The following is a 12,257-nucleotide window of genomic DNA, read 5'->3' as shown; positions in this document are numbered from 1 at the left end:
AAAAAAATACAGAGCCACATAAAAAGAACTTTAAAATTACTGCTTTTAAAATATTCAAAGAGATGAAGGACTAGAACCGATAATACAAGCACAGGACGTTTTGGAGGGGAGAAGCTGGTGGATTTGTAAAAGAGCTAAATAGAAAATCTGGAAGTGAAAAGTATAATTGTTGGAAAATTTGCAAGAAGGAATAGATGGGTTGAATCATAGAGTAGATCCTAGAGGGAGACTTCAAGAATTGAAAAAGTGAATGAGAGGTGATAAAATTGGTGAGTGGAAGTCACACTCATTTGATAACAGTGTATGTGGAGGGAGAGGAGCTTTACTAGAGAGAAATGCTAGATCAAGGAGGAGATTCAGTCATTCGTTCATTTAAAAAAATAACATAGGGGATTGAGGAATATATTGAGAGAGACCCTAGATATGCAGGAAAAAAGTGAGGAATCATTGGATGGGGGGAAGGATCCCCCAGAGCCTAGGTAGAGGGATTGCTGGAAGTGAATGAGACTGAAAAAGATTTGAAAGTATTTCTGTGGGGAATAGAAGGTGAGATGTTTGAAGGTATATGGGTAGGTCGCCTCCTTTCTTTGGCAGATGGGAAGAATGTGGGGGATAAGCACTGAGGAGGTGAAGAAAGGGCAGAGGTTTAAAAATAGCCATAGAGGAAATAAGAGAGGAGGTTGATCAGAGACAGGTGAAAAGAATGCCAAAGAATGTTGAGGATTCTTCTGGCCTGCAATAGCATAAATTTGAGATGGTACCATTCTGTAAGACTGAATCCAGCACCCCACGTGTCAACGTGTAACAATTATATTGTGGGATTAATCCATAAATATTGCAGAAATGATACAAGAAATTAATAAGGAAGAAACAAGAATGGAAGATACCAGAGTAACTTGAGAGATCCCAAGGAAGAAGGTTCTGTAGTCGACAGCTTCTGTCTACAAACATTAATTGTCTGTTGGGTAAAGAAGGTTTTGTCATACATCCAAGCATATATACCGTGTATGTATTGTATATTTAGAAGTGCATGATGTTCTTCAGTATAACTCTTATACCAACACAAATTCCTGCCTGTGATGAAGGGAGAAACCTCCTATAGTCTTGGTCAACTTCAGAGGGCTAGCCAGCTAATTAGCAATCCCTTCATAAATAAATGTCATTCTGTCGCGTAGAACTGCTGAGGAGGATTTTTAGACCATCAAAATTAGTTATAGTGACAGAAATGTTGAACAGAAAGGGAAGCGTTTTAATTAAGTTGAAATTGAACGTTTACAGTGAATTTACAGGTACATTTTGGTAAGAGCAGTGTGAATAGCTCACCCATGGGCCCTATTAAAGGACTTGAAGCCTGTCACTCTAGGTCATTCGTCAAAGCCCACTGGAGAGAGCAATAATCAAAGCCTTTCTCTGCCTGACATCAGGGGCAGAAGGTTTCTCTATGATGGTAGATTTGCTTTGAATAGAGGGGTGTCTGTGGTTCAAAAAACACTTTCAAGTAGAGCTAATTGGTGGTTTAAACCAAGAGGTCAGAAAACAACCTTTTGTAACACTTCTGTCGCCTTTCAGGTATCATTTATGTTGTTATTTAATTGCACTCTCTTATATGGCTAATCCACTTGTTATTTGTTCAACATCTTGAAAGAATCCCTACCTACCCCCACCCCCCAAAACCTAGCATACACTCATTTATTCTGAGATTAACTGCGATAAGGGGAACTAATTAATATTATTAGTTTCACAATTACTCAACAATGAAGTAACTAAGAATGGAATCTAGGAATGATGTTTCCCACAAAAGTGGCCTATTCATGGATGTCATGCTTCCAGCTAGATAATGGATTATGTTGATAAGAGAGGTAGGTGTGGTATCTTTCCCCATAGCAAAGGTAGATGGAAAATGCTAACTGGAAGCCAGGCAGTGTCCTGAAGTGTGTCTTTTTTCTTGGCTGTGTTTAGGAGCATTGTCCAGTCAGAAGAAAAACTTGTCATCAGTGCATCTTGGGCAAAAGATGACGATATCAGCAGACTCTTGAAATCTCTACCAAACTGGATGAATATGGCTCAACCCAAACAGCTGAGGCCAAAGAGAGAAGAGGAGGAAGATTTCATAAGGTAAAGGGTCTATTTTCTAAGTTGTACTAAACATGGGAAAGAAAAATATCTGTTTAGCTAATTCTTTCCTATGTGACATTTGGGCCAATTCTAAATATCAAGCAGCAATGAACTGAACTTAGTAAAGTCTGTTTCTATCCTACTACACCTCATTTCCTGTACAAGTATGGCTTGTACTCAGAACTTTAGAAGGAAGGGATTGATGTGAATCAAATTGGGAGCATTGCTAAATCAAGATAAAATATCTTTTAATTTGTAGGACATTCTGCCTTCTTAGGGAAACATACTTTATTCATTAATTCCTTTATTTATTCAGCAACGCTGTATTGCCCTTGTTATGTGCCATACCTTGGAAACCTGACAATTAATAATGTAAAATTCCTGCTTATAAGTGTGTTACAATTGGTCTTAGCATGCTCTTTATTTAGTTCATAGAACTGTTAGTTGAACTTTCTGGTAATACGAATGCGCTTCCCACATTCATTCATGTGTAGTGTATCCAATTGTTTTCTACTTATTTTAAATGAGGTCTCTCTTTCAACTTTATCACTCAACATTTACCTTTGTACAATTTAAATTATTTACTTAGCCATGAAAATGTAGCCTAATTTGATGAAGGTACTCGTTTTCACCTGGCTGGCTTGCCACAGTGAAATATTTTCACCTCTCATTTTAGAGCTGTGTAAAGTAGCAGAAAAAAGTGGAGGTAATATTTTAGCATGTTAAAATTAGGTTTATTCTTATTGTCTTTTGCTATCCAACTGAATGAATAAATAATAAGAAAATGAAATAAAGTAAAAGCACTTTAAGGAATCAAAGACCAGAAAAAGAATAAAAGAAGTGCTGACCAATATTTGACTTTTAATTCATCACAGAGCTGTGGGCTTATCTCTGTCAGACACATGGTTTGCAACTGTGGGTACATAGGTCTTTACTGTGCACAAAGTTAACCGTATTCGTACACTATGGTGCCGTATTTTTTACCAACATTGTATTATGAAAAATTGCCATAGTGCCGTTTAAAACTTTCTCAAAATCATGAGACTCAAAGGTTCACCTCTAATTTAACCTAAAGTCTTCCTGTTTATGTTTTCTTCCTCATTTACATTATCTCAGAAAAACTTGTCAGCTAGTTGCATTGATATAAGAAAACTATATTATACCCGGATAATTTATTTTTTTAATTATCAGACTTTATTTGCATGAGGGAGCAGTTCTAGGTTTATAGAAAATATTGAGTGAAAAATACTGAGTTCCCTCACCCACCCTCGGCCCCGATTTCCTCTATTTTTAATATCTTGCAATAATGTGGTGTTTGTTAAAATTGGTAAGCTAATATTGATACATTGTTATTAACTAAAGTCTGTAGTTTACATTACCATTCACTCTTTGTGTTGTACATTCTGTGAGTTTTGAGAAATGTGTAATTAGCGTATCCATTCTTTGGTTACAGTGACTGTAACCATTTCCGTATCATTCAGAATAATAGTTTCACTGCCCTAAAATCCTCTGTGTGCCTCCTATTCATCCCAGGTTTCCTCTCCTCCAGCCCCTGGCAACCATCATTTTCTTTACTCTCTCTGTAGTTTTGCCTTCTCCTGAATGTCATATAGTTGGCGTCATATAGTACATACCCTTTTCAGATTCACTTCTTTGCTTAGCTGTATGAGCTTAAGGTTCTTCCATGTCTTTTTGTGGCTTGGTGGCTCTTTTTTTTTTTTTTAATCCTGAATAATATTCCATTGTATGGACCTACCATAACTTCTTTATCCATTCACCTATTGTAGGATTTCTTGGTTGCTTCCAAGTTTTGGCAATTATGAATAAAGCTGCTATAAAATTTGTGTGCAGGTTTGTGTGTGTGTGTGTGTGTGTGTGTGTGTGTGTGTGTGTGTGTGTGGCTGTGAATTTTCAGCTCACTTGGGTAAGTACCAAGGAATGTGATTGCTAGATCACATTGATGTATGTCAAAATTATGTTTAGTTTTGTAAAAATTGCCAAACTGTGTTCCAAAGTGGCTGTACCATTTTGCATTCCCATCAACAATGAATGAGAGTTCCACATCCTTGCTAGCAGGTGGTATGGTCAGTGTTTTGGATATAGTACATTCTGATAGGTGTGTAGTGATCTCATTGTTTTAGTTTGTAGTTCCCTAACGACATATAATGTTAAGCATATTTTCATATGCTTATTTAATAACTATATTTATTTTTCAGTGAGATAACTGTTCAGATCTTTTACAATTTTTAAATTGGGTTGTGTGTTTTCTTATTGATGAGCTTTAAACGTCCTTCATGTATTTTGGATACCAATCCTTTAATTGATAGGTGTTTTGCGAAAATTTTCTCCCGTGCTATGCCTTGTCTTTTCATTCTCTTCACAGAGTCTTTTGTGGAGCCGAAGTTTTTAATTTTAATGAAGTCAAACTTAATGATTTTTTAAAAAATGGATCATGCTTTTCTGCCATCTGGTTTTAATTGTTTTGCATAGTTCCACTTTTTCTCCTCTCTTAGTATATATATTATACAGTTTGTTTTTTTTACTTTTTTTTTAGCGGTTACCCCAGAACTTACAACATACATTTGTAACTAGTGCAAGTACCTTATAACAAAGCAGTCCCAGTTCTTTCCTCCCATCCCTTTAACATTGCTGCCGTTCATTCCATTGACCCATAAGCTGTAATCACTGTATATAATGTTGCTGTTATTATTTTGAACAAACTGTTACCTGTCAGATCAATTAAGAATAAGAGAAATAAAAGGTTTTATTTACCTTCAAGTATTCCTTCTTTAATGCTCTTCCTTTTTTAACATAGATCCAAGTTTCTGACCTATATTATTTTCTTTCTCCCTAAAGAACTTCTTTTAACATTGCTTGTAAGGCCGGTCTACTGAAAACAAATTCCTTCCATTTTTGTTGGAGAATGTGTTAATTTTTCCCTCACTTTTGAAGAATAATTTCACAGGGTTCAAAATTCTAGATTGGTGAGTCTTCTAACACTGTAAGTATCTCACTTTGCTATTCTTGCTTCCATGGTTTTTGAATAAAAGTCCAATGTAATTTTTATCCTTGTTTTTCTGTAGGTGAGGTAATTTTTTCTTCTGGCTTCTTGCAAAATTCCTTTCTTTGTTTTTGATTTTGTGCCATTTGAATATTGTATGCCTGGGTATAGGTGTGTGTGTGTATGTGTGTTTCATGTTTGGTGATCTCTGAGCTTCCTGGATCTGTGATCTGATGTCTGTCATTGGTTTTGGGAAATTCTCAGTCATTATTGCTTCAAATATTTCTGTTTCTTTTTCTCTTTCTTCTCCTTCTGGTATGCCCATTACACATACATTACACATACATTTTAAAATTGTTCTGCAGTTCTTGGATGTTCTCTTCTGTCTTTTCATTCTTTTTTCTCTTTGGGTTTCTGTTTTGGAAATTTTTGTTGACATTTCTTCAGGCTCACTGATTCTTTCCTTAGCTATGCCCAGTCTATTAAATAAGTCCAAGCAAAGGCATTCTTCATTTCTGTTACAGCATGTTTGATTTCTAGCATTTCCTTTTGATTCTTTCTTAGAGTTTCCATCTCTCTGCTTATGTTGCCTGTAGTTTACATGTGTTCATTTCAAAGGCACAGCTCGGCAGATTTTTGTACTTTTCATTGTATAACCTGTATCCAGAGCAAGAAACAGAATAATAGCAACAAAGAACAGAACAAAGCAATAGTGAGCCTTCTCATGCTTCCTTCTGGTGACTGTTTGCCCCTCCAAAAGTTACCCATATCTGACCTTTAAATACATAGATTAGTTTAATCTATTTTTGAATTCTTTTAAAATGGAATCATGCAGTTATATTTTCTTTTATGACTGGCTTCATTTGTTCCACATTGTGTTGACAAGATTCATCCATATTCTTGTGTATAGGTCCTTATTACTCTGCACTCTAGACTGTATTCCATCATATAGATACGCCACAGGTATTTTTTAATATGGTATCATTTGAATGTGTATGTGTGTTTATATGCATTCATTTATTTTACACCTGTTGGGTACCTGGGTAGTTTCTAATTTGAAACTGTTTTAAATAGTGCTGCTTTGTGTATTCTACTGTATGTCTCTTGGTAATCATATGTATGTATTTCTTTTGCTTGTATTCTAGGTGTCAAATTGCTGGGTCATAGCATATGCACATGTTGAGTTGTAGCGCACACCCCGCAGTCGTTTCCCAAAGTGGTAGTAGAAGTTTGCACTCTCACGGCAGTGTATGAAAGTTCTAATTGCTCTGTATCTCATCTATACTTGATATTTTCCATCTTTTTAATTTTGGCCTTCTAGTAGGTTTGTAGAGGTATCTCATTGTGGTTTAATATGCATTTCTCTCATGACTGATGAAGTTGAACACATTTTAATGTACTTTTATGTTTTTATTGGCCATTTGAATATCCACTTTCACAACATATTTGATCAGATCTACTGCCCATTTTTTAATTAGGTTGTCTGTCTTTTCCCTAGCGATTTGCAGGAATTCTTTATACATCTGGATGTAACTGCTTTGTGATGGATAGGTGGTAGGTAGGTAGGTAGGTAGGTAGGTAGGTAGGTAGGTAGATAGATAATGTCATCTCCTCCCACTTTACAAATTGCCTTTTTACTCTCTTAATGGTGTCTTTTAATAAACAGACTTTTTAAATTTTAATAAGTCAAATTAATTTTTTTAATAGGACATTTTGTTTCCTATTTGCTAAAGTCACAGAGATGTTTTTCTCTAAAACTTTTATTGTGATGAATATGTTTTTCCCCCAGCATGTGAAGTAAGGTATACACTCTTAAAATGTTGTTTCCTATCCTTGCTCTCTACACTTCCTCTTAATTTAGATCATGTTGTCATGGCAATGGTAGCAGAGAGTAGCCTCATGATTTTTTTCTATCAAGAGAGGTAAAGAATGATTGAGACATTGATTATTTGGAACGCCAAGTAGGAATAATCAAACTGACCTTAGGGTAGGGTCATGCCGTGTTACCATCATATTTTCCTGCTGCTGAATTTCTAAGAGGTCTGGGTAAGCATAGTCCCACTATTGATCTTTAAGTATACTCATTTAATACGCCTAAAACCTGAATAGTTGTATTAGAAGTAACTTCTGGAGGATAATTTTTTTCCCTAACTTTTCAGGTTACTTTAACTGTATAACTCCTTATTGTCTTTTATGCTTGCAAAGAGATTTTCAGGCAGTTTTGTTAGTTATCTTTAATAGCTTAGAGTTAAGGGAAAGAGTTTCTAGCCCTGTTTCAGAAAAGAGTGCTTACCCAGAGATGAACCTCTGTATACCACCTCATGCTTCTGATTTGGAAGAGCTAGAATTCAGTTCTTGGCTTTATTCACTTCTTGCTCACTGAATTGTTACCTTCCATCTTAAATTTGAAGGCAAAACAAATTATACATATTTTTTAAAGTGTTTGGTGAGTTATTATATCCATGAAATAAGATGTCATCTTAGGTGTATAACTCAGTGAAATGTTGTGTGTGATTTTACTCATGTAACCACCTCTGAGATCAAAATACAGAACTTGTCTTGCACCCTGGAAGGTTACCTCAAAGTACTCACTCTTCTGACTTTTATCACTATATTTAGTTTTGACTGTCCTTGAATTGTATATAAATTTAACCATAGTATCTGGTTTATTTTGCTGAACATTATGCCTGAGATATTTGTCCATGTACATTATGCCTGAGACAGACATGGTTTGAAAACAAATTCTGTTTACTTCAGGAGAAGAAAAGTAGCTTTCTAGATCTATTTTATTTTATGTGTGATTGATTCTTTTCTCTTAATCTATCATATTCTCTGTCCTGAAAGCAAAGGTAAGTAGAGGGGAACACTCTTCATTCATATTCCAACGGGGTAGAGTGGACAGAGCCTTGATTTAGCACATTAGAGTACCACAGAGCAGGGCATGAGCCAGAAAGACTGGGAAATCACACTCTCCTCCTGTAATTAGTTTCTAAAGCTTAGAGGGCTATTTGGTGCCCGGATGAATATAGAATCCAGTGCCCTTTGCATTGAATAAAGGTTATGTTCCCTTCATTACTAAACGAGGCCCTTTTTTGTTCTCGTTTTTTAACTAAAAAAATAAAACGTATTATTTCCTGGCTTAACTTTGAATAAAGGAAAAAAATAGGTCAGGCCAGGGCTTTAATAGAAAAACGAAAAATAGCAAATAATCTTTTGTTCCCAAAGAAGCTGAAAGCTGGCTTTCTAGCCCATTGTCTTTGCACCTGTCATGTATATGTATATAGTTATCCTTTTGAGATCAATGAATATCCACTGATAAAAGCAGTCCTGCTTTCTGGAGATGTAATTAACAGAAGAGGTAAGGTATTGGAAGAAATAAAGGGGGTGGGGAGGCCCTGTTTATTAGAGACTGTCCCCCCCAAATCTGTTACCCCCATCTCGCTCAGGGCCCCTGAATTTCGAAGAATAAGAATCATTTCCCTAGAGTCAGGTTTGAAAATCCTGAAGTGGATAGATGTGATTGGCAGAACCGGGACAAGACCATTCAGGTGATAAAAAGCAAAGAATATATAAAACCTACAAATTAGTCGTGAACTCTAGCGTGAAGAAAGATGAACGATAAAGAATCAAGTTTTCCGGAAAGATTGTGTAATCTATTGCAACAATCAGGGTTGACAGTGCCCGTACTGGATAGCAACATTGTGTGGTTTCAGGCACTATTATTCCCATTCAACGGATAGGGAAACTGAGGTGCAGAGAACTCAAGCAACTGCCCCAAATTCACAGAGCTACTAAGTGACAGAGCTAGAATTTGAGCCCAGGTAGTCTGGCTCCCAGAGCTAGCACACAGTGATCATCCAGCCTTAAATTGGGTCAGGAATTTGTGCTTTTGGACATTTGAGTTATGCCTTCATTTCATTGATCATCGTCATCTTCATTGATATTCGGATCATGTTTTGCTAATGTTGCAGACATTTATCATACAAATGCTTTCACCCTAGATTTAGTTTGTTATTATTAGAATTAATTGTATTATATTTCATGTATTATATTGTTGCCCATTCTTTCCCTTTCAATAACAGGTTGGTAACAGAATATAGAGCTGTTTGAGGGAAAAAGACAGGGTGTTGAAACCAGGAATGTACATCTTTTAAAACTGATTGTCTTATCTTTCCTCTGAGTGTTATGTTTGCCTATTCAAAGAAAAGAAAAAAGAAAAGCAACCATCGTTGAAAGAAGAAAGAAGGATACAAAGAGGATGAAAATATAAAAATGATAAAAAAAACAAATTATGTAGGTTTCAGATAGCGTGTGATACAGACCTGAATAAGGAAGAGAAGACTAAAGGATGTTTTTAGCTATTTTTAGTTATTTAGAAGATAACTGTTTCTTTTTTTTCTTTTTATTTATTTACTTATTTATTTATTTTGGCTGTGTTGGGTCTTCGTTGCTGTGCGTGGCTTTCTCTAGTTGCGGCAAGCAGGGGCTACTCTTTGTTGTAGTGTGCAGGCTTCTCATTGCAGTGGCTTCTCTTGTTGCAGAGCACAGGCTCTAGGTGCATGGGCTTCAGTAGTTGCAGCATGTGGGCTCAGTAGTTGTGGCTTGTGGGCTCTAGAGCGCAGGCTCAGTAGTTGTGGCGCTCAGGCTTAGTTGCTCCGTGGCATGTGGGATCTTCCTGGACCAGGGATCGAACCTATGTCCCCTACATTGACAGGCGGATTCTTAACCACAGCGCCGCCAGGGAAGTCCCTAGAGGATAACTATTTCATCTGGAGAATGAAATGAGTGATATGTTTATTAAGACTAATTTTTATTGTTTTATGAAATTATGAAATCAGAGTGCTTAAAGAACAGCAAAATATTGTTTTCAAAGAGCAAGGCAATTCCTAAGATTTTATTTGGCATGAGTTCTCTATTAGGTGTCTAATGAAAAAGAGTCAGAATAAAAGCAGAGAGCAGGTTTGTACTTTAAGCTTCTGTGGGCCCTAATAGTACATTGTAGACCCTCAATAAATGTTGGCTGAATGAAACCGAATTTAAACATAGAAAGGATCATTCACTCTTCAAATGAAAAAAATAAAATATGAAGATTGGTGAGTCAAATGCCTATATTGGAAGAAAATGCTTTCAGTGGCCTCCCTGAGAGTTACATGTATAGTAACATGTTCCTTTTGGAAGCTCACAGGCCTGAGTTCTAGTCCTCTGCACTATCAGTAATTAACGTTTTGTTTTGTTTTGTTTTTGCCTTTGGTTGGTCTTTACACCTCTTTAGTTTCTTCATCCAGCTGAGATTAAACAAGAGAAGTAGAAATCTAGTAGGCCTGGGAATGTATTTAGATGTAGACATAGTACTAGTAAAGTCGAGCACAAATAATTTTCAGAAAAATTTCACTTGGAAATTTAAAGGGTCGCAAAACAATATAAGCGATGGCTCTTAAAAGGTTCTAGATAACTACAGCTGTTGAAGAATCTTTAGAAAAATTTGAAGGAATAAGTAAAAGATCTGATGCAGTGAAAAAAAAAAAAAGACTTTAGCTAGCTCGAACAAAATCTCCATTAGAATAGAGACATTTATTCTACTATCTCTGCAGGCTTAATATGACCTTAAAAATATAATTATAAAAGCAAAGATGAATCAGAAAATGTGAATATATTAAATAAGTACAGGAGTAGAAAATGCTTTGCTAAAATGTCTTTTCCCCCTCGATTGCACAAGACGAAGCTCACAGATGTATGTAGGACACTGACAGGCAAGACTAGATGAGAAGCAGACTTAAATCTCAAAATTAAACAAAAAAGACAGGTAGTTAACTGGAGACTCAGCTACAAACATATCAATTAATGTTTAAGATGATTGGATTAGGCACTTTGTTATTATATCAAAATGATATGACTCATTAGCATAAGATTGGCAGTAAATGAAAAAAAAAGTAAATCTCCTCTATATAGTGCATAAATGCTGGTCTATTGAGACAGTTATTTGAGGATTGTAATTATCTATTAGTATCATTAAGAAGTCACTAATATAGTATTTTCTACATTTTACTTTTTGTTTAATTTTAGATTATGGAATTATTTCTTTTCTTTTTTTTTTTTTTACTTATGTGTACACTTAATACCATTCCTTACCATTCCTCTTTCTCTCATTTGGAGTCTTAATAAAAGAAAAAAAATAATCCCCTCTAATTTAGTGCTACTCAGCCCTTCAGAAAGTGAGGCTGAGAATGATGTTCTGTGCTGTTGTGATGGTGAGAAGGATACCTGTTATCTCTCCGGGGAAGAAGCAGGAAGAGGGGTTCCTAAGACAGGGGCAGACATGAGACGGTCCACACCCACCACTGAAAAGTCCTGTGCGCGCTGTTCTCTCCCCAGTGCCATCTCTACTGGTGGCTGCTCTCTGCTGCAGGCTTACTTCCCTGCCAGATGATGAAGGACCCCTGGCCTTCTCACCCCTATCTTATTAAACCTTTTCCAGTTCCCAGTCTACCGTGCTCTTTCCTCCCTCTACCTCTTTGTCCGTGCCCTTTCCTCTTCCTGAGATGCCCTCTGCTCGTCCCACCCCTGCTTCCTGTACCTGTTCAGTTCAGCTCTCAAGATACAGCTCAGGTTATCAACTCCTCCGGCATCTCCTCCCCATAACCCTCTCCCTTTCTGCATCCCACCCTGCTTTCCTCCTGAGTTAGGAGCTCACAGTCTGTGGGGGAGTTATACAAATAAGCAGCTTAGAGCAGGCTGAGTACTACTGCTAGAGGTAAAGATCATATGTAAATATATTAAAAAGAGACCAGTAGAAAAATGAAAAATAATAATGTAGCTACACTATAAAAGGGAAATTGGTATAATTGGGGGGTGGGAAGAGGGGACATAAGTAAGCTAATTCCTCAGCCATCCATGGAGCAGGACGTCAGTATAAAGTGTTTAAAATGAATATATCAGTGAGTGGTGGTTTCCACAGATTATGTAGAGAGGTGGAGGTACTCACTGGAAGAATTAGAAATAGAAATTGGGGGGAAACTGAGACGAAGCGAGAGAGTAGCACAGACATATATATACTACCAACTGTAAAATAGTCAGTGGGAAGTTGTTGTATACCAAAGGGAGTCCAACTCGAGGATGGAAGATGCCTTAGAGGACTGGGGCG

At 36.6% G+C, this 12,257-nt stretch overlaps 1 protein-coding gene across 2 annotated transcripts in view; it reads left to right on the top strand.

Moving 5' to 3' along the window:
* EXOC4 (exocyst complex component 4) overlaps positions 1–12,257 on the top strand; it is a 752,882-nt gene that overhangs the window by 601,398 nt on the left and 139,227 nt on the right. For both annotated transcript variants that reach the window (XR_009053126.1, XM_057730962.1), the window contains exon 13: positions 1,960–2,115. Coding sequence is in view for 1 of the 2 variants with exons in the window: in XM_057730962.1 (XP_057586945.1) it covers positions 1,960–2,115 (156 nt within the window). In the remaining variant the exon portion in view is untranslated. The remainder of the gene's footprint in view (positions 1–1,959; positions 2,116–12,257) is intronic.

Source organism: Hippopotamus amphibius, chromosome 4 (assembly GCF_030028045.1).
Source record: "Hippopotamus amphibius kiboko isolate mHipAmp2 chromosome 4, mHipAmp2.hap2, whole genome shotgun sequence".
In the NCBI taxonomy this organism is placed as follows: domain Eukaryota; kingdom Metazoa; phylum Chordata; class Mammalia; order Artiodactyla; family Hippopotamidae; genus Hippopotamus; species Hippopotamus amphibius.
The sequence above is the reverse complement of the archived record's forward strand: the minus strand, read 5'-3'. Positions and strand labels throughout refer to the sequence as shown.